We start from the raw sequence: 22,699 nt of genomic DNA on the forward strand, positions 1-22,699 counted from the left end.
CATAATATCTTCTCTTGAAATTCTCCACAAGGTATGCACAGGTACAAAGTTGGGGTGCCTAATACGGCCGTAACAACAAACAAAAGATCCTGCATCGGGCTTGGCCAGCGATCCAGGCACCAAAATAAGTCCATCGATTCTGCATTCTTGGAGAAACACAAATGTGGAACATACAAAACAAAGTACCGGAAATATTAAATTATATTTCCTCAAGCATGAAAGCCCCACATCAACATGACAAGCATGAAAGCCATTAGTATTATACTCTGCTACAAACACGTATTTTCCACAGGACGTATCAGTCTACACATCGAGAGTTACCAACATGGTAAAAAAAATAGATGGATCACCAAATTTCCGAGGTTTTCTCTCCCTAGAAAATAAACAATCAGTTCACATAAACCGAAAAGAATAGAGATCAAAAACTAATGGCCAAACATACAATAATCCAAGGATGGCAGCATCCTGACCTCATCGACTAGCACACTGGATGCACCAGTTATAGGACTCAGCAGTAACAACAATCCAAAAATGCTTATCCTGAGATACTTTCTGCAAGTTTTATTAGGTTTGGCATGGCTCCTTCTTGATAGTCCCACATAATCCCAGATCTCAGCACTCACCTTCAAGGCAAGCGACTTTTTTCCGAAATAGAAGTTTCATAGTGGAGCCTACCAAATGTCACGCTTTATCTGCCATGATGACATCAACTTTCCATGGTCTTTTATGAGGTTGCTGTTTTCCCACCGCTAGTCTGCTTAGCCACATATATTTGCTTCACCTTGGAGGAAGCAAAGCCCTTTTCTGAACCAAAAGAATGGTTCCGTCCTTGAAAACCTGCTCGGCGGTGAGGCCATTCATTGCCCTTTTGAGAAGGGCCTCCTCTCGGATAGTTATATGCAGAAGAGCTGCTGTAATTGTGGGAAGAAATACTTCTCTGATGAGAAGGTTTGTTCTCGAAAACTGCAGCTGTTTCAGAGCTGCATCCATCATTATCACCGCCATTCTGATGATTAACATTGGCATTTAAAGGTGAATTCTTGGCGACGATACTCTGAGTAGTAGCCCCTGAACCGGAGCTTGATGGGTCTAGCAGTCCTAGCTCATCAGGCAACCGGTTAGCATTGCCATCTGCTGCCACAGGAAAATTCCGACTGCTTTCTGGAGTTGAGGTGCGAGTATCGGCAAATCTGTTGGCAGCTAATGATTGGTCAACAGAAGGACCGTTGCTAAACTGTGGAGGCAGTGTCCCAGCTTGCTGCTGCATTGGCAAAGACATTGAAGAGGACTGTAGTGGAGAAGCAGGAAGATGAGTCCATCGAGCATGGACCGACATCTCGGGATTGGTCTGCAAAGAAAAATTTCAACTAATAATCAGGGAAGTATAAGGCAGCAACCACAAATCCACAACCAACCTTATTTACTCCAACTTAAGGAAGGAGATACCAAATTTCCTAACTCTCCAACTCTCCCATATAAACCCACTCTACATTACCTACAAAGATCCAGTCTGTAGTCTGAATGACATTGGATTTCACAGGCACAAACAAGGGCAAAAGTTTTATTTCTTTCCTGACTAGCTTTAGTTGAGCAATGCTTTTATTAAGGCTTTATGCCAACAAAAATTGAGATCCCTTCAGAAAATTTTAGAGCTCTTCTGAAAAGATAAACTTAAAAGGACCACAATTCCATTATGCAGATTTTAATGGTTGAAGTCCTTGACGTGCAGTCTTTTATTCACCAAGTGAAGAGCACATTGTGACAGCACATTGTAGAAGAAAAACAAAACTTAAAAGGAAAACTTAATCACTTCATGCACAAGCCCGTTCACATCTTGCTTCTTAGCTTCAAAATACAAAAGATATTGTGAGGCCAGAAAGTCTCTTCTTGAGAACGTCACCAGCAAGTTTGCCATAGAAGATGCATACTGGTTCTAAATCAAGTAACTTATTTTATTTTATATCACTCTTTCCCGATATTTTCTCCTACAAGGGGAAACGCCCATGTCCTTTCATTTCAGTTTCAATGGATATGGACCTCCTGCTTTATGATTTATGGCTGTTGCAATTTTCTGCACATCCCAACCTTTGTCACTCTTGAAAGTAGTTTAATGCTTTAGTTACAAAAACAGTATGAGAGCTAAATCAGGTATGATTGTGACAAAAGCCACCAAGGATCTGACCTTTCAGCCAGAAAGTAGATGAATACCTGGAAAGGAGGCACATCAAACATCGGGGAAGCTATGGGCAGTAGAGGTGAGCCAGGAGCAAGATGCTGAATTGGAGCAGGCATATTTGCCGGATTGCGCTGGGTGGGAACAACGTTTAAATTGTTCATATCGCCCTCACCAGCCATTGGAGCAGATGCAGGATTGTGCTTCCAATCAGGTTGCCTTCCTGAAGGTATGAAGGTAGTGCCCATGAAACTCAAGCCAACCTGTCCAAACTGCCCAACTGGTGCAAAATGATTATAGACAACCATATGAGGTGGGCCCTGAACTCCAGGTATTCCTCCAGGACTGATGAAAGGGCCAGTAAACCCTGCAGGAGGACCGTAAAATGAATCTACACCAGAATGGCATTGTGGCCAGGACCCATGGGGCCCTGAATTGGGTGCACTGCTCTTCTGTGATTGCTGTTGTGTAGATGCAGATTCCTCATTGGGACCGAAAGCAAATATTGGACTCCCCATCATCGGGTTCATCTCATAGAAAGGAAAATGAGAAGGTGGCCCTCCAGGAAAATGTGAAAGCATCTGGCTTGAAGTGCTCTGTGAGCTTGTCAATGGTTGCCACAAGGAAATGGGAGGGGTTTCAACAGAGAGGTCAGCAGGAAGAGAAACATTTAGAGACTCTTCCGCCCTTAAGTGATTTACTGACTCCTGATCACCAGCTACACCTAACAAAAGCCATAAGGAAGCATATATGATCAATCACATGTTCCACTGAACCCAAAAACGAATACTCGTGACGAAGTGTGAAAAGTTTCACTACCTGTGGATATCCCGTCAACATCTACGGCTCCAAAAGTTTTGGCATCTGAAACAGAAACAGAGCGACCCAGTCCATTCCCAACTATCTCATCACTGCTAATTGCAGCAACAGCAACAGCAGAAGCAGCTGCTTCAGCTTCAGCTTCACTATCTTCTAGATGAACACAGGGCTCACCTGAGTTCTTATCCTTCTCGAAAAATATGTTGCAACCATCTTCAGTTGCAGAAAGTTTATGAGAAACTTGAACATCCAGAAGACATGAATTTGGAGGGCCTATCCCATGAGAAAGAGCATGGCTGCTAGGAGGAAGAACCGTTGGAGATGTTACCGCACCTGAGTTTAGCATTAACCACACACAAGGAAGTCAATACTTCGATCTTGTACTACATTACTTCACATGGAAAAAATTGCTTACCAAACTGAATTTTCTCCCCCGCAAGCAGAGAATTTATTGGACTTGCTGCTGAAGAAAAAGATTTGTCTTTTGCTGATATGGACGCCAATGGCACACTACCCTCACCAGCTGTAAAACTAGATTCTCCAACAGAAACACGCGCATCAAATTTTGCAGGCTTCATTGCCTCGTCAAGTTGTGACTGTGTAAGGGACATAACCTACAATATAATTCCAGAAAGCAGTATCAGACTAAGGATGGATCAATGCAAGTTCTTCCTTTTCTATGTATTTTTATTAACATTAATAGTAAAAACATTTCAAACAAAAACAAGGAAATTCCACGGATCTTCTGATAAATTTGTGAATCAACCTATTATGAACTGTCCAGTCTAATAAAGCTTGTCACAGCAACTATGCACCCATTTAACTCGCATAAATTCAAATCAATATCTAGATAGTTACGCAGCTTTTATTAAACTATAACACAAAGAAACCAACTAAAAGATCATAATTCATGAGTATCTAAAGAGAATCCTTGAGAGACAACGAACGAATAAGTTGGTGCTTAAATATATGGATCGCCAGACAGCCCATCAATAATTTCACATGGAGCATGAGACTAACCTGTTGGTTAATCCCTGAATTACCCCAGGAGTCCAGAGGTTGTACATTATCCATGGCCTTATTCTTGCTCTCAAATATTGAGCCTGGCCCAAGATTCTTTCCAATGTCAGCTGGAAGGGACCTGCACGAAGAGAGGCGAAAAACGAAAATTAAAATAAATTACTTCATCTTTCAATGCAACTATAGGATGTATAAACTATATACATGATCGTTTGGGGATCCGACTCAGCCTGAGCTTCAGTTTTAGCAGCAGGTGTCCCAATTGGTGCCAATGGTTGCGACACCATAGAGGCACTAAAAGTAACTGATAATTCAATATTTGCCAAACCATGTCCATCTGCGGTGGCAAAGTCGTTGTGACCCGTGGTCGCAGTTTCTCCACTTCTCAAGGAAGAGATTCTCTTGGAGCTACTGGGGAAGTTAGTAGCATTGGGCAATGGATGAGACTTCCTTGGCACCTAGAATATATGGAAGTACCAACAACATTAGTAAGTGACATCTCAGCGATAACAGTGTTGAAAAGCTAGAAGTATAATGAAACCTTTGCGACACGGGACTTTGCCCTGATCTCTTTCTCTCTCTGCTCACGCTTGTCGTTCAGCATTTGCCTCTTTGACCTCACCTCAATGAAGTCGTCTTCATCACTAGGGGCTTCTATTCCAGGTTGCTGAAAAACACGCACAATACCGCTTTGAAGAGGAGCATCAATATCTTCTTCATGAACATTGCTCTTAGGGATTTGCTCAAGGGAGTGTGGCTGATGTACAGACTGGGTCTTTGAGATCGACTCTTTCAAAGATCGCTTTTCATTTCTGCTACAAGATTCCATTTCTTGAGTATTCATTGAGCCAGATCTAATACTTTCAGACTCAAATGTCCGCTTGGGCAGTTTACTTGACAATACAGCCTTTCCAGAACCAGTTCTTCCTGAAATTACTGTGCTTCTAGCATTTACACTTGACCTGTCATCCAGCCCAAGGAGCGAGGGTGAACCAAGGATTGCTGATCGCCTTCTTTCGCCGTTCTCTCTAACTCGGAACTCAGTTCGCCTTACAGTACGCCTCTGCCTTCTTTGATATCCTGAAGAATCTGACTGGGAAACCTCAATTTCTGGAAGAGATGACCTTGATGCAGGGTTTTTTACCTTGAACACATAGTGCTTCACTTTTCCACCATTTACAGAGCCATGAACCTTTGATCCATTGAAATCCCTTTCTTTCCTGATGGCTTGAGATGATGGGAACCCAGTTATGCCCTGCCCTTCCCATTTTTTCGAATTTGACATGAATTTGTAGTTCTTGCCACCTTCATTCTGTTGGTCCGGCTCCTCTAATTTGAAAACCGGAACATTGTTGCCCTCGAGAAACTGAGCATTCTCTGCTCGATCCTGCTGCACAGTCAACATGCTTTCTGCTTTGTCTCTGGCTGCTGATGGATTTAGGTTTTTCATAGCCTTATCTTGAGGCAGAATCGAGTGCCTGGGAACAACACCTGATTGGCTTTCTGCTGACAGAGATGCATCATCCATTTTCGCAAGATTTGGAGCAGTTATGTCTTGACTTGGTTGAACAGACAAAGAGCCATCCCGATTATGGTTAAAAGGAAAATTAGCTGGAACATTTGGCTGAACCAATGATAATGGCTGGGGAGCCATGGGCACAATTCCAGGAGGAAATGCAGATGAGTATCTGAGCTGTCCAAACTGAAAAATAGGAGGATGTGCTTGTTGCATTGGACTAAGAGATGGAGAAACTTGAGGATGCAAATGAAGAGGCATCTGTATGGAACCAATTTGAATAGCTGGCACAGGAGATGGTATCAAGGAAGGACCAGAAAACAGACCGAACTGAAGCTTAGGTGCTTCAGCCTGAGTAGTAACACCAGGGGCAGTAGAATGCAATATCAAGTTGCTACCGGATGGAACTACGTGCCTGACAGGAGCATCCATGTCATCAGAAATCTGAGAAGCTGCCGGTGTAACAACAATATTGTTAGGCTTAATCACCAGGCCTTGCATGGCTTTCTCTGCTTCCTGCAGCAGCCTAGATGAAGCATCCATGCTTGACTGAGGAGAACCATCAACATGTTGACCAGTCCGCACATCACTGCTCAGTCTGACTGAGGACTCCTCTTCTTGACCATGGCCAAGAGAAACCGATGGCACTGCATAAGCAACTTCTCTGTTCCTTGGACTTTGTTCATAATCATCACTTGGCACAGGAACTTCAACGCCCTCATTAAAGCCTAAAACCAAGTTGTCCACAAGCCCAGCTGAACTTTCATTCTCCAAGTGAATATCGTCAAGCTCCTGATGTCTATCTCCAATCTCATCATCTGCTTCTCGTACTTCATCTTCTTCCTGGTATCCCTCTTCATCTTCATCATACTCTTCTTGCTCCTGCAACAGTTCGTTGTTCTCTTCCGTCCATTCCCCTTCGTCCTCGCTAGAAATAGATCTGGAAGCATTTGCAACCTGCCCAGCTTTGGTCGGTAAGACAACAACTTCCTTTTCAGGGATGAGAAAATCTCCATCCTGTCCAGCTGCTGACTTCACAGAATAGTCCCCAGATTCATCCAAATCATCATGAGAAAGATGAATAGGAGAATCAGGGGGGCTCGAAACAGAGAGAGAGGATTGGGAGTCACACCTGGGTGCAGTCTGTGGATCTAGTTTCTGCTCATCAGTGCTCTCTTGCTTGACACCAACTAATTCATGATCCAAATCCTCTTGATGACCCACCCCATGACCCACATTCAGAGTTGATTCACTTCTTACAGAATCTGTATGATGCATCTTGCTATCTAGAAAAGATGAGGGTCCTGGACGCTCAATTTCACCTCCACGTGCATGCTTATGCATGGACGATAAGGAAGGAGGAGGGAGAACACGAGGCTGCCTCATGGAATACCTTGACCTTCCAAAAGAATAAGATCCATCTGCCTCAGGATTCTGATAAAATTGTTCAGAAGATGGAGGATAAGGATAACCATGGGACCGACTGTGCCCCCACCCAACATCACCAGCAAACCTCTCATTAAAATTCTCATGCAACTCAGGATCAAGCTCAGGATTCCTATTAACAGGATCTCCATCAAGATTCCACCTGTGCCCTCTAGTGTCAGGGAAATCATCCATCTGAGGCTCTGACACCCCTCCTTTATTGTAACTCCTATAAGACACATAACCAGCTCCATTGTACTCTTTCCTATGCAATGTTCTTCCTCCGTGTGATACATCTCCTCTAGGGCCATATTGACCACCCTCTTGTTCTGCCAGACCAAAGGTTGAGCTGCTCCCTGTCTCAAACGGGTCCCTTCTCCATGAATTAGAAGGTTTCCCTCTTTCCATTGATATTGAACTATCCCGAGAAATATTTGGCCTGCTGCCCATCTCAAATGTTCTATTGAAAGTAGAAGAATCAGAAGATGCTGGAGTAGTAATCCTCTCAACCATATGTTCACTATCTTCCCAATCACCTGTATCTGCTCCCCTCAATGTATCTTTCTCTTTCAGCAACCCCGCATACCTCTCATCTGCAATTAAAGAGTTACTACTACCTCTTACTGCTTCAGCCTGCCTCTTGGCAATCCTCTCCTCTAGTTCCAAAAGCTTTTGCTTAGCTGCCTGTTTTCTCCTTTCTTCTTCCAAGAGAACCCTCCGCCTCTCCTCTTCCCTCGCTATCCTCTGCTCCTCAGCTCTGTGCAAGGCTTCCAACCTTTCTTGTTCTGCTCTCCAGGCAGCTTCTTTGGCTTCTTCTTCAAGCCTTTTCTGCATTTCCTCCTGTTCTCTGACTAGCCTAGCTCTCTCCTCCTCTTCCCGACGGGCAAACTCCAAGGCTCTTTCTTGTTCCTCGAGAATGCGCTGCCGTTCCTGCTCTTGCATCTTCTGAACTCTCTCAAGTTCAGCCTCAAAAGACTCCCTGACAGGGTCATAAAAGTCGGTCTGCTTAAGCATATCTTTTTTTCTTTTCACCACGCCTACAAGGCTTCCAGAAAGAGAATCACGTCCATCACCAAAATCCTTTAAGAAAGGGTCCTCCAGATAAGGCTTTTCATTCTTTGAGAATGGACGTTTATCCTTTGCAAAATTAAGTATTGGATCATTCACAGGAAGGCCTCTACCACCAGATGAGCTTTTGGATGCTGAACTATTTTGGGGACCATCACCATTGTATTTGGTGAACTGTTCAGAGCCATTACGGGCTCTCACAATCCGCTCTGTCCCTCGACTATTGAATGAATCTAAATTGCTGTTCCATGACAGTCTCCCACCTTGTCCGTAAGCAATGTCCTTCCTTCCAAGATCATCAGGCGCACCATCTCTAAAAGGAAAAGAGATGTGCTTATCATCCTTTTTTGTTTCCATACTCAGCATAGATGACCTGACACCAAGATTGTTTCTGTCGTTTCTGGATTCTGGTACACCAGCTCCACCTTTTGGAATGGGGGAAGATATTTTCCATGAGTTTCCCTCCCTGCCATCGCCACCAGATATTCTCACATCTCTGCCATAAGGGTCTGCTCTGTGGACTTCGCTGGAAGAATATTTCCCAGTTTCATTGTCACGCTGACCCCACCTGTTAAGAGAGCCATGAGCTGGTTTGTGAGGGGGAAAACTTACCTTGGGCATATCAAAATCCCCATCCCAATAAGCTTCACTCTTGGAAAAGACATTGTCTCTGCCACGTTCTATCAAACCACGACTAGTATCACGCTCATCATCAGCCCAATCAGACCTTGGATTCAATCGAACAAGAGGCAGTGGCCCTGAAAAGTAATCATCCTGCTTTCGACTCTGCTCAGAAGTTCGAGAACTGCCAAAAGTATGATTCTCATTTCCATTTTCATGAACATCATTAGCAAAACTATGACGAGATGACAGCACTTGAGGACGCATGTCAACGAGGGAGCTCATATGAGAGTTTGGCCTCTGCTCATTACCTGCCTCTTCACTGGACAACTGCTTTTGTTTCAGACTCGGACCATCCTTCTGCCTCTGTGATGAGCCAGATGCAGAAGGAACGGCAGCTCGCAAAGAAGGGAAGTCCTCTCCCCTCAAAACTGAAGCTTTCTGCACTGGCAGATATGCGGAAACTACAGGTCCAGACCGACCCGAAGGTGGCATATATGCACTACCTCCCTTATTCAAGGCATCAGCAGCACTATGCAATTCCAGATCAACCGCTCCAGAAACACACTTATCACCAGAACCAGAAACTTCCTTCTCCTGCAAGCCGACATTCACTGGTTTAGTCCATCCCATACCAGATGAACCGGGCCTCATCCCATTTCCACTCACCCCTCCACCAGCAGCACTGCCACTGGTTCCCAAGGTGTCGAATTTCTCATGCTCCTTCCTCAAAGATGGCAAGTTCAAGGGGGGTGGAACAGAAAGCTTGGGCCCAGCTTTCTGTGAGCTACGAGGCCGCGAAAGCACCACCATACCTCCACTTCCACTGCCACCATGACTACCAACCCGGGTTCGACTCTGTCCGTAAGAGTTTGCTTGGTGGTGCTGTGCATGCTGCCCGTAAGATTTGTTCAAGTTCACCGACACAAATTTGGTCCCAACTCCAGGATTGGCCATGTCCGAACCGAACACTTCCCTCGTTCCGCGGCGGATTCAGATCTCCGCCAACGCATCAAAGCACGAACACTCACCCCGCCCCAACAATACGAATCAACTTTAGAGCTTACAAGATCTAACAATGGAAGATCGACCAAAAGCAGAATCGAAACAGAACACCCCTTAACCCTGATCAAACAAGGGAAAACGAACTTATCAAAAGCTGCCCAAGCTCTGTCAGCAATGACTGATCGAACTAATCTACTAAATGAAACAGAGAAAACCCGACATGACCTAAGCTGACTTTGCGGGGATCAATTAGGGTTTCCTCACAGTGATCAGGCGCATCAGAAGAGAAACGAAACGAAATGAAGAGGCGTAGGGGGGGACAAAAAGCTTACCTCCAGAGGCGTAAGATAGAAGAGGACGAGAAGGTAACGTGCGCCGAGGGAAGCGAGCCGGAGAAGAGCCAAATGGAAGCCCTACTGAGACAGAAGGGGAAGAGAGAGAGAGCGAGAAACAGGCCTCGAGGAGGAGAGAGAAATAAGAGCCGGTCCTTTGTTTTCCGGTTTATCGCCCCGTAACTTTGCTTTAATTACATATGTGCCCCAAAGTTCTTGTCTAGTTGTGCCATTGCCCCGCTCACTAGAAATCAAGTCCACCGCACCCCTTTTCTTTTGCATTGTGAAGCAAGGGACAGAGTTGTAGAATATTTTAAGTCTATGCTTATTTCGCGAAAAAATAGTCGTTTCTGGAAAATATTTTTCAGGAAGTCAATTTTCAGAAAACAACTAATTTTTACGGTGTTTGGTTGAGACCTGAAGTGAATTGAAAAATATTTTTCATTGCTTGGTAAGGAAAATCTAATTTAATTTTCTGTGTCGTCTTTTGATAAAAAATTGCTATCATGGACTTGGTATTCCTACGTGGCACGGTTATCACTAACGTGGATAAATTTTTAATTTAAAAAAACCAATTTTTTTTTAAAAATTTTTTAATCTTATTTTTATTTTTTCTCTTCTTTCTTCTTTAATTTCTTCCGGCGGTGGTTCGTGACTAGCGATAGAGCGTGTTTTTTTCCAATTTAATTTTTTTTTAAAAATATTTACAAAATTATTTTTTAAAAATAAATATTTACAAGTTTGGGCCTCGCTCGGCGGTTGGGTTGTTGAGCAGCTCTGCTGGGCCCAGTCCCTTTTGCTCGGCGGCCCAGCTGCCGAGCGGGATAGGGCTTTTTCTTCTTTTTTTTTGTTTTTTTTAATTTCATTTTTTAAGCATTTTAATTATTTATACTTATAATATTTAGTTTATTTCGTATTTTTTAACATGTTTATACTTATTTTATTTATATATTTTTTCTTGGGAAGCTTATCTTTATAACATAATTATTAATAATTAATATAAAAATTATTAAGATATATAATTAATAAATAATGTTGTAATTATGTAATTAATTAAAAATATTCATAAAATAAAATTGGTAAGATATATGAAATTAAGGAACCCCATTCTTAATTCAATATCTTTATAATATAATCAATCGAAAACCCATCTAGACGATCCCGAATAGCAAAAATTACCATTAATAAATCCTGAAAATACTAGAAAAAATAGGAAAACCCATTTGGACGATCCCGAATTGCAAAAATCCATCATTCATCACCGCCAACAGCCAAATTTGTTTAGGGAAAGAGGGAAAGGAGGGTTCGTTCGATATCGAGAAGTAGCACCGAAAGGAGAAAATGCAAAATTGACAAGGAAAACGGTGTTTTTTGGGGAAAAAGGCGGGCCAAACCACCTACGACGGTTTGCCAATGGATTCCTCTCGAAAAATTACGTGAAATAAAAAAAAAATTGTCTCAAACGGACGCCCGAGCGATGAGATATGCTCTTCCAAAGTTTTGCCCATTCTTTACTCGTTTCCACTCTTTTGCTGCGATTTTTAATCTTTTCATGCGGTTTTTAACTTTTTTTCTGTGGTTTCCCATCTATCTATTACTGCGGTTTCCAACATATTCCTACGGCTATATTACATTATATCACAATATTATTTATTAATTATAGATTTTAATAAATATTTACATTAATTATTGCTAATAATGTTATAAATATAAGCTTCACAAGAAAAAAAATATAAATAAAATAAATATTCTAAGTATCAATAATTAAAAAAATACGAAATTTACAATATAGCTGGCTCACATTGTTTTTTTTTTTTGTAAATTTCATATTTTTTTAAATAATTAAAATACTTAAAAAATTGAAATTAAAACAAAAAAAGCCCAACCCCGCTCGGCAGCTTGGCCGCTAAGCAGGTGGCTTGCCCAAGAGCTCGGGCTGGGCCCAGCAGAGCTGCTCGGCAGTTGGGCTGCCGAGCGAGGCCCAAACTTGTAAATATTTATTTTTAAAAACTAATTTTGTAAATATTTTTTTTTAAAAAAATTAAATTGGAAAAAAACCCCGATAGCGCAAGGCTCGAGCCTTGCCTCGTAGACCTAGGGCGATGATGAGGTTGGGGAGAAGAGGGCTTGAGCCTCGCCCGTGGCTACGCCGGCAACCAACGGAGGAAGTAAAAAAAGAGAGAAAAAATAAAAAATAAAATATAAAAATAATAAAAAATAAGAAAATTCAAAAATAAAAAATAATTAAAAAGAAAAGGAATGTGAATGATTGAAAGGAAGAAATAGAGGAAAAATGTTTTCCTCTTCTCATAAAATGTATAATCATTTTTTCTCACTTTTAAAGGAGTTTTTTCTATAAGTGTAAAATGTTTTCCTTGAATGGCTTATTTTTCAAAAGGCAAACACTGAAAAACCCGAAAAATATTTTCCTAGAAGTTATTTTCTATAAAACAAAGGAGCCATTATCCTTGTTTAAGTTTGGATTTGCATAGATCGTATTTTCGATTTGTAATCCTATTTTCATGGGATTACTAGGCGATCTTGTATATATAGATTTTTCCTTTAATGGAGAGCACTTTTGTCCTCCAATTTAATTTATACTTTGTTTGTTTCGTGAAAAATTTGACACTTCTGAAAAATTTGTTCCAAGTTCAGGAAAATGATAAATTTTTTTTCATATTTGGCTGAAATCTGAAAATTATTTTCCGTCGCTTGAAAAGGAAAACTTGCTTTTATTTTTCTAAAGAGGCGTGCACTATACATGTGATATAAGGCCCATATATACATAACATTAAGTTTTAAATAAACTTTTATCGAATTAAATTTGCATAACAAAAATACTTCATTTACTTTATTTAGTTTTGCTTCTGGCTGGTCACTTCGGTTCATTATCCAAGCAAGCGACGGATTTCTTCGTTTGCTTCTACGGTTGTTCTTTTATATCTTTTTCTGAGGGAAAAACTTATCTCAAAGAGGAAGTTTCAGAGCGCGCTTCGATTTCTTGATGATTCTATCTCAACAAATTCCGACAAAATTGCGCTCTAAATTTTTAGCTCCTTACACTACCACAACGATGATATGTTTCATGGCCAGCATCGAATGTGCGATGCTTGTGATCAGCAGAGCTCTGATATCCAGCTGAATGCAATTTTCCATGCGGTACGTGTTCAGGAAATTGCTTAAATGACAATCCAATTCAATTCGATTCTCATTCGTGCGTTCTCAAATTCCATTCTATTGCACATGTTGACAACTTAAAATCTACTGCCATTGGCATGATTGGACAACAGTCCTTCATTGGAAGTCATTTACTTGAAACGCCCCCATTTGAGATCTCATCTCTTTGCATAATGAAGGTACGGACTAGACCTCTCAAACTAGTAGGCTGGGTCGGTTTTCAGTGGGTCGAAAATAAATCCGTCTAAACATACCAATCCATATGAACCCACGGCCATACCGACCTAGACTCAACAAATATCTAGCCCAACTCAAGCTCCAATTATTAGTAATCTTCCCATTAAAAATGAAAAATAGCACATGGTAAAATAAAATAACCAATTAAAAACAAATTAAACATGAAACAAAATCAGAAAACATGACATTACTAAAAAAAAATTGACGAGTCAAATTACTAGAGCAGAGCACATCTCCTGCTATTTCTATTTCTACTAATTAGCTTGTTTCTTTTCTAGGAATCTTCGTAATTTATATAACCAGACTTCTTGTTCTTATAAATAGGGGTGTGCAAAACAATTGCGAACAGCCCGGAGCCGGCTCAGAACCGGTGATTCTCATGGAGACCGGTTTGGTTCCAAGTTCCACACTTGGAACCGCCCACTAGGACCGGACCGGTTCCCCATTGAGACCTAAATTTTGACTAATATTTTTAGTTATTTTTCCATAAAAATTAAAACTAATTATGGTTCTTGAAAAAAAAATAAAAAAAATCAAATCATTTTTCATGTTTATTCATGCATTTTATTTGGGCTACAATGAAGATTTGAACTTGAATTGACATGCGATTAAGACTAGGCAAGGGGTAATTTGGGATTAAACTGCAAATATTCAAAACCTTAGGGACTAAAATGCAAATATTCAAAACTTGAGAAATGGAGAAGGGAAGATAGAGAAGAGAGGATGGAGAAATAAAGATGGAGAAATGGGGTTATAAAATGAGAAGAGCTCTCAAGTCAAAAGGAAGGGGGAAGCTTTGGATAGAAAAATTGGAGAGTTCTTGAGATAAGCTTTGAAGAGAAAATTTAGAGAGCTAATGAGAGGAGTTTTAAGAAAAAAAATTTGGAGAAAGTTTTGAGAGGGTATGAGAGTTTTGAAACCCAGTACTACCATTGTCAATTTCTAAATCAACCAACATAAATCACAAGTGGGGGGGCCTAAAAAAAAGGAGTGCAAGCACGAGAGAACAAAGAAGAGGAGTCTTTGGCGGCCCTTTCTTGGGTTTTGCACCGATTAGATTGCTTTCCCCCTCATCCTTTCGTAGAGTCACCTAGCGAGCCATCAAGGAGACAACTTGGCGTTCCTTCGTCCCGCATCACAAGCCAATTGCCATTAACTTGAGATTCTTGGGGTGAGCTGATCGGTCTAAAAGTTCAAGTTCAATATTCGGGCATCGTGTAAATTTGATTGGCAAAGTTGGTATTCGATTCAAGGTAAAATCCTTTTATCGTTGAATTTTTTGCATTATGTTGCGTTGAATGCCTTGCGTGTTTTGGATGTATCATTGATCCTCGTTGCGAATGGATGGTCCGAACTTGTGTTAAAATTGTTGGTTTTGTTTATTGCTTATGAGAATTGAAAAGAGAGAACTCAAATTGTGAAAATTACTAAAAAAATATAATTACAAAAATTCATAAAAAGAAAAGCCAAAAAAGTTGCACCTTTGAACTTCAATTCAAAATTCTTCAAAGTTGCGAAGGTGAACGTTTTTTCATGAAAATGGTACCGAAATGGCATTAATTGAAAAATTAATGTAACCAAATCCTGGAACTTAAAATCTTTAGTTCGTAGGAGTAATTTAGTTCTCCCTTTACTTTACTTAGGTTTCTTATCGGCCTATCAAAAAGCGATTAGTGGCGACTCCAAAATAAAATCCTTGCATGAAATTGAACTTAAATTACGATTTGGTAGAACTTGGGAGAGTTCGGACTAAGTTAATTAATCTAATTAATTAATTTGGTGATCCATTAACCTAAATTTGGAAACCCAATTTTTAGGTCACGACAGTTCCTAGTTCTACACTTGGAACCGCCCCCAGGACCTAATATATATGCTAAATATCGTGTACAACACTCGCTTTAATGTCAAAAATTTCTTTTGGAACACTTAAATGCCAACTCCCATATGCTTGGCTAGAAACCCCACATGGCACTTTTTATTAACGTTTGAAACCGATGTGGCTCGTCGGAGGTCCCATCAACAATAATAATAAAAAAAGCTAAAAGTTGATAAAAATATATATTAAAAACTAAAAAAATCAAAATTAGTTAGTTTTAAAAAATAAAAAAGTTAACAACTAAAAAAAGACATATGCAATAGAGATCCTAAAACTTGTCACAAATGTGAAATTGAGTCCTACAACTCATAAAAAATGTAATCAAGTACTAAAACTTATCAAATTGGTGCAATTGAATCATTCTGTTAACTCCTCTATTTGGACTAATGGAAATTGATGGTCTTTTTTTATTTTATTTTATCTCTCCTACATGGTAATGATATGGTCAAGACAATGTTGTTTTGGTTCAAATTCAATTTTTAATATAGCTTTGACGTAAATTACAATTAAAATAATAAAAATTAACTAATTTTTTTAAATACAAATTTTTATTTAAAATAAATTTAAAAATAAGATTAAAATTTAAAAAAAAAGAGGTAAAAATTTTAAAAAAAGAAAGAAAGAAAATCGAGATGGAGAACCAAGTAGTGAGGGCTTGCACAACCCACGCCATCGCTACCGTCCCACCATCGTTGCCCCCCAACCAGTGGTTAGTGACCCTTGCCGATCATAGGGGAGGGCCTGCAAGCTCTTGCCTAGATCCGGGTGAGGGCTTGCAGGCCCTCACCTGCGATAGGCGATGCTAGATACCGGCTAGGGTTTAGCGAGCAAGCCCTCACCACTTGGTTCTCCATCACCCTTTTTTTTTATTTAAATTTTTTATCTTTTTTGTTATATTTTTAAGCTTAATTTTCAATTCATTTTAAATAAAATTTGCATTTTTAAAAAAAATTATTTTAACTTATTTTTAAATATAATTTTAATTTTTTGAATTTTTTAAATTTAGAAGTCCATGTGAAAGCTCAAGTGGTCTTTATTTTTTTTTTTTAATAGAAAATGCCACTTAATGTTAAATATTTAATTATAAAAGCCACGTACTAATTTTGGCCGAAATATCTCGTCGAAGGCACTTAAGTGATTGTTTTTTCTTCTACTCGACACTTAAGTGATCCGGCGAAAATTTTTAACACTAAACTAAGCGTCGTACATAACTTTTGGCCTTTCCGGTGTTCTTCTTCCTATGTATATATACTTTCTAAATTACATATCCCATGACTTTTACTCCTCCTTTTTCCAATCTCATGACTTACGCCTTTTACTAGTCGGTCTTGTGTGCTTCAGCTCTCTTTATCTTATCATGCCGACTTGCTTCTAACTGCATTTTCACATTACATCTTTCGGAAATACAACACCATCTCAATATCATGGACCACCTCATAACAAAGCCAAGATAAAGGTCCATCTTATTCACCCTTATACAATTACAAGTCCTTCAAAATAGTCTCACCTTATTAGGATTGGTTCCATGGATCCACCTAGAAATTGGACCGAATCGGCGATACGGTTTCCCGTGTAGGTCCATGAAACTATTGAATGGTTCTCGATTTCTATTTTGTATAACCAGTCCTTAGTGGGCCGTTCCCAGCTCCAAGGTGGGAACCGCCCACCCGAATCATGTTCACCCTTCTTATAGAAAGAAAAAATTGCAAAAAAGGAAGAAATAGAAATGTCACATCAAACTATTCTAGGAAGGATTATCCGTAACACGACTTTATAAGTATATGAAAATGACACGGGTGTCCTCCTCCCTAAAGTAAGCAACCTCAAAACACAAACCAATATAAACATGCTATTAAAATATGAGTTAATACCACAAAAAATCCTAAAAGTGATACATCCCGTGACACATTTACCTCAAATACTAATTTTAATATCATAAAAATTCTAGGAGAAGTACACTAGAAGTGCCAAAAGTACAATGCATCACTCACTTTAGTGTCAAAAGTTTTCGTTGGATCATTTAAATATAAATTTTTATGAAAAACGATCACTTAAGTGCCCACTTCAATATGCTTGGTCGGAAATTTAATGTGACATTTTTATTAATGTCTAAAGTCAATGTGGCTCACCGGAGGTCCACTCAACAATAATTAAAAATAAGATTTCAAAAAAAAAATTTAAAAATGCTATTAAAAAGTAAAAATACAAAATTAATTAGAATAAAAAAATAAAAAAGCTAAAATTAAGCTCAAAATTTTAATTAGACAAAAAAATCTCAAAATTTAAAAAGAAAAAACTAGAGAGTTACACAAGTGGCCAAGCCCTTGCCACCGCCGCCGCCGCCGCCGCCGCCACCCTACCATTGTCGACAATAACTTGCGAGGGTAGGGCATGGTCGGGTTCTGCGACCCTCGCTGGCCATCCCTCACCCTCACCAGCCATTGTCGGCGATGATGGGGCGGCGCCGGAGAGAGCTGTGCTTGTGGCATCCTAGGCCCACCACTCGGCACTTTATTACTCGGGCTCTGCTTTAATATGATATTACACATATAATAGAGGGGCACATGCGGAAGACGATACAAAACAACATGGATGTTGATACCTAATTTTGGCGGTCTCTTATTTTATTTTTCTTTGTAAAATAGAATATTTCAAATTTGTTAAATACACATCTCTTCTTGTTTTATTGAAAAAAAGAAAGAAAAAAAAGAAAGAAAAATGAGAAAATAAAAAAAAAATTTAGGTCGGGCCTTGACGACCCAAGTTCACGCAAGATAATGTAGCTCGTGATCCCTTTTCTTTTTCGCAGGCCCGTACGATGCAAGCCTAGCTTTTTTTTTATTTTATTTTAATTTATTCTCAAATGGCCCCACGCGGGCCGACCTAACCGGGTTTCTTCTTCCCACAAGTTTGGTCCACTTCCCTTTTATGCTCATCTACAGCCCATCTCTCATTTTTTTTTCCATCAGCCCACATTCACCCCCACGTTCATGAACGAGAGATTAGCTTTCCCATCTCGGTTTTCCCCATTACCAAGTCTCTGTGCACCATCACTTGTCACTTCTCTCTTCCTTAGTCTTCTTTTACCCACGTCCCCATCAAACGGATTTTACTCTCGTCCATATATGCAAGCTTGGGGAAGGAGACAATAGTAGAATATAAGTGAGGAGAGGTTGGCCAACTAAAGGTCGGTGACAAAAAAAAAATGGAGAGGAAATAGAGAAGATGGGAGTACAGGTTGGCGCAAGAAAGGAGAAGAGGAGGAAGTTGATGCCATTTTCCCTTGAGCCCTTATTCCTACCCACGTTGCACTTTGATTGTGCATGTCGGACCTTCGTCACCACCGCATTCGTCGACTCCCGATTGACATCCTCCCGCATCGGGTATGCTCTAGCCCTTAGACCCGCCCCTGTTTGGCCGAAATAATGAACCGAACCCCATCGTCTAGGTTCGCGTGTAGTATAGACTTAGTCGCATGCTTCTTCTCCAATACGTAGCTCTATCTCGCTGCTGTTTCTAGCTTTCAAATGAGTCATTAGCTCCTTTCATTCACTATATGTGCGTTCGTTAACTTTCCGGGTTAGCATCGTTGGTTTTTGGTCTCGTACCTCAGCTCGTTTAGTTTCTCGATCAATCCCTTCCCTCCATCCTTGAACGTGGTGAGGTGGAGCAACACTGGAGGGTGGAAGTGGTGTGAAGTTAGTAGGGCCGATCGTTAGCCATCATGTCCGTTGGGCAAAAGAAGACCAGTGGCTTGTGGGGAAGACGAGAAAGGTGAGTTAGGTCGATCCGGCTCGGTTGACGACACTGGGACGTGAGTGCAGATGGCGCGCGAGCTCCAACCCGGCATGAGGAGACTCGAACCGGTGGCAACAAGCGGGGTAGGCCGGACTAGAAACAATGGCGAGGAAGCGAAGGTTGGTGGCGACGTCGGGTTTTGGTCACGGTGCCGCGGGTGCAGAGAGGTGGAAGGGAGAAAACGATAAGCAATATCAGTAGTGCGATGAACGAGCTTTGATGGAGGGCGACACCGGTGAGCAGACATGGTTCGACTAAGTCGGCGACATAGAAACATGGTTAGCCGGCGCACAAGTAGGTCCTAAACGAGGCGATTTGAACCCACAGTGATAGCTCGTGACTCCGCCCGAACCCGAAGCACTAGAGTGACGTCTCAATCTCGACTTCGCGATTTCGCTACTAACTCGGTCAAGCTCAGCATTTGGGGATGAGAGGGTCCGTCGGAATGCGACTCGAAGACGGCGTGACGAACGGATCTCGGTGGTGCGGTGGCGGGGTAAGTAGAGTTTGACCGTCTTGGGAGTGCACCGTCGACATCGAGTGTAGCAAAGAAGGAATTGCAGCACGCTGAAGAAAACGAGTAATAATTGGGGGAAGGGTTCGCTCTTTTTATGTTGGGCTAGGCATATAGAAGGTTGGGTCCGGTCAGTTGGACCTGTTTTATTTCTTCACTAGAGTTGGGCTCGCATTAAAACTATGGAAAGAAGTTCGGGCTTAGGGGTGTTCCGTGAAGGGCCGAAATGAAGAGGGGCTGCTAGGCCTATGCTGGCTTGGGTGCTGGGAGTTGGACCAAAAGGAATTTTAGACTCGGTTAAGTGAAAATAGAAAAAGTGGGCCTAAGCCCTTTTGTGCCCACCGGACCCGAGTCCGGTTCTCTCCCCTAAATCGGATCAGGTCCGACAACTCGATCCAGGTTCGGTCCGAGAACCCAACTCGGACCCGATCCCTTTTAATTAAAAATTACTATTATTAAAAAATAAAAAATAAATAAAAATTCAAAAAAATCAAAAAATTTAGAAAATTAGAAAAGTGGTCTCCTTGACCTTTTTACCCCTAATGTGAGTTTTTTTTTAAGCCTCAAAGCGGCGTTGATTGAAGATCGATGTCTAGTCCGGTTCGATACTATTGTAATTCGACCTCCGAGTTGAAATTGTTTATTTAAATATCACCATCATATAGACACGGCCGGTTCGGTAGAACCGCCGGTTCCGGTTCCACGAAAAGGTGGAACCGGAACCCGCCGTGTATATTTCCGGTTCCGGGCCGGTTCCGGTTCCAGTTCGGAACCGGCGGTTCATTCCGATTCCTTTTTTAATAATAATTTTTAAAATAATAAATAATAAAATAAATATTATAAATTATAAATTATAAAATATAATTAAATTGTACATTGTAATAAAATATAGGGAAAAAAGAAGAAGGAATGGGCTTGAACTTAATGAATTATCATTAAGCGCATACATATCTTCTTGGGGATAGAAGAATCAAAGCTCATGTAGTTCTTTTACCTTTGAGAACCCCAACTTACCTCATCGTCAATCGTCGCTCCCCGTTGTGGTACCCGTGGCGGTGGTATCTCCAACATCATCGCTAAAAAATTCGTGTTCACGATCTAACTCTTGGTGTCGATATTTCGCCCTCGTCCAATCGCCGACACAAGCTTGAGCTTCCACAGAGTCCGGGCTTAATCTTGAACGGCGAGAGTCCAAAATTAATCCTCCAGCACTAAATGCTTGTTCAACCGCAACCGTTGAAGAAGGGGTTGCTAATATTTGACGAGCGATGAGGGCGAGAACTGGATAATCGATTTGGTGACTTTTCCACCACTTCGGGATTTCGAAATCTGTACTATGTTCTGCATCACGAAACTCAAATTGAGTGGTTAAATATTTTTCTAATTCAGAAATACTACCTATTGCCCCTTTTTATTTCTTTTGCCTACTCTTAAGCATATTATACCCTCTACTAAGTGAACTACCACTTTCGCTATGTGAGGCGATAGATTGTAAAGATCCAGAATCACTTAAACCATATCTACTACAAAATTCTCCATATAATGCTACTATAGATTCTTTAACATCTCATAGTATATTTGAAATATCTATTGAATCTTCCAAATGTAAATAATCATGATAATAGACATTCAAATAATCTTGTAAACCGTCTAATTTAATACGTGGATAAAAAACAATACCAACTAAATAGACAAGAGGAATTTGCAAATAATAATGTAACCATTTTTCTCGCATTACTAAAATAGTTCGACCTAATTCGGTATCATTTTCATATTCACTAAAAACACTACCAATATTAACACACTCTATTAAAAATAAATGCGTAGTAGGATAATAAATACCAGATAAAGTCTTAGTAGCATCATTAAAAATTTTCAAAAAATCTAAAATTTTCTTGCAAACGTCCCAATGTTGAGGAAGTAAAGTAATTTCGGGAATATTTTGTGAAATAAACATACATAATAAATCTTTATATTCAAAAGTTTGCCGAAGCAACTCGTACGTAGAATTCCAACGAGTCGGAATATCTTTTGGAAATCTTCTTGCCCTTCTCCCATTTTGTTTACAAAATTTTCCCAATGATTTCATACAATGGAGACGACTCCATAAAAATTTAATTGCACTTTTTATTGGGGCGAGAGAAGTGTCAAGAGTTCGTAAATCATCTTGTACACATAAATTTAAAACATGACAAACACATCTAATGTGAAAAAATTGTCCGCCAAAAGTGGGTTTGCAAATATTTTCTAATTCGGGAATAGAAGCGGTATTTGCGGCGACATTATCAAAACCAATTGAAAATACTTTATTTATCAAATTATATTCATCTAAAACTTGCCTAATTATTCTATAAATATTATGAGCCGAATGTCTTTCATCAAAAACTCGGAATGCAATAAGTCTTTTTTGAATCGTCCAATCGTCACCTATCCAATGACTCGTGACACCCATATAAGAATGAATTTGCCAAGGATCACTCCAAATATCGCTACCTATATGCACACGTCCATTGAATTCCGCAAAAAATTTTGCTAAAGATTTTTTTCCTTTTTTATAAAGATGAAAAACTTCGCGTTTAAGAGTATTTTTTAGAATAGTTGGCGCTTGCGTAACCAACGCAGTATTTATCAAATATTTCATATTAAAATTTTCACCAGTATTAAACGGAGCATGATCAAGGGCAACATATTCACCTAATGTTTGTTTATAAAGTGCTTCGGTGAAACGAAATATAGGATGAGGATTAGAAGTGACGTACCCGGAAATTTGTTGTTGCGTATTGTCAATCCCCGCTTGCGTTGGATGTTTTTTCGTCAAATGCCGACGGAATGTTCCGTAGCCGTCTTCTTTCGTAAATTTATATGTTTGCGAACAATATTTACATTTTATATTATACTTACCTTCGCCTTCATCACGTACCTTGTCGAAGTGTAGCCACAAGCCGGATGTATTATCTCGGCCCTTCCGTTTCGGCTCATTTGCCGTTGACGTTTCTTCGACACCGGTGGGAGGATGAAGATTTTATTGTGTTGGGATGTGCTCGACGTTTGGAATCGGGACATAGTTAATATTATCGTCATCGTCTTCCCAACTTGCATACTCACGAGGATCATATTC

General features: G+C 40.3%; 1 protein-coding gene across 3 annotated transcripts; it reads right to left on the reverse strand.

The window, feature by feature from the left end:
• Window positions 1-183: 183 nt before the first annotated feature.
• On the reverse strand, window positions 184-10,132 carry LOC115746991. Of its 3 annotated transcripts, none has more exons than XM_030683000.2 (8): window positions 9,980-10,132; window positions 4,554-9,767; window positions 4,238-4,470; window positions 4,013-4,133; window positions 3,408-3,606; window positions 2,993-3,325; window positions 2,209-2,897; window positions 184-1,348 (listed from the first exon to the last, which is right to left on the reverse strand). In XM_030683000.2, exons 2-8 carry the CDS (start codon window positions 9,597-9,599, stop codon window positions 725-727), a joined length of 7,245 nt encoding a protein of 2,414 aa, XP_030538860.1. In that variant the 5' UTR covers window positions 9,600-9,767; window positions 9,980-10,132; the 3' UTR covers window positions 184-724. The 3 variants fall into 3 exon arrangements, with proteins under 3 accessions (XP_030538860.1, XP_030538859.1, XP_030538858.1); XM_030682999.2 differs by having other exon boundaries at window positions 2,209-2,891; window positions 4,217-4,470; XM_030682998.2 differs by having other exon boundaries at window positions 4,217-4,470.
• Window positions 10,133-22,699: the final 12,567 nt, after the last annotated feature.

Source organism: Rhodamnia argentea, chromosome 11 (assembly GCF_020921035.1).
Source record: "Rhodamnia argentea isolate NSW1041297 chromosome 11, ASM2092103v1, whole genome shotgun sequence".
NCBI lineage: Eukaryota > Viridiplantae > Streptophyta > Magnoliopsida > Myrtales > Myrtaceae > Rhodamnia > Rhodamnia argentea.

What these genes read in the sequence shown, in the direction of transcription:
- LOC115746991 (XM_030682998.2), bottom strand. Translation starts at nt 9,599, where the DNA reads ATGGCCAATCCTGGAGTTGGGACCAAATTTGTGTCGGTGAACTTGAAC. An exon ending in ATTCAGGGATTAACCAACAG is followed by an intron (nt 3,607 to 4,012) that starts GTTAGTCTCATG and finishes ATTATATTGTAG; the next exon opens with GTTATGTCCCTTACACAGTC. An exon ending in GGGGGAGAAAATTCAGTTTG is followed by an intron (nt 3,326 to 3,407) that starts GTAAGCAATTTT and finishes TGCTAAACTCAG; the next exon opens with GTGCGGTAACATCTCCAACG.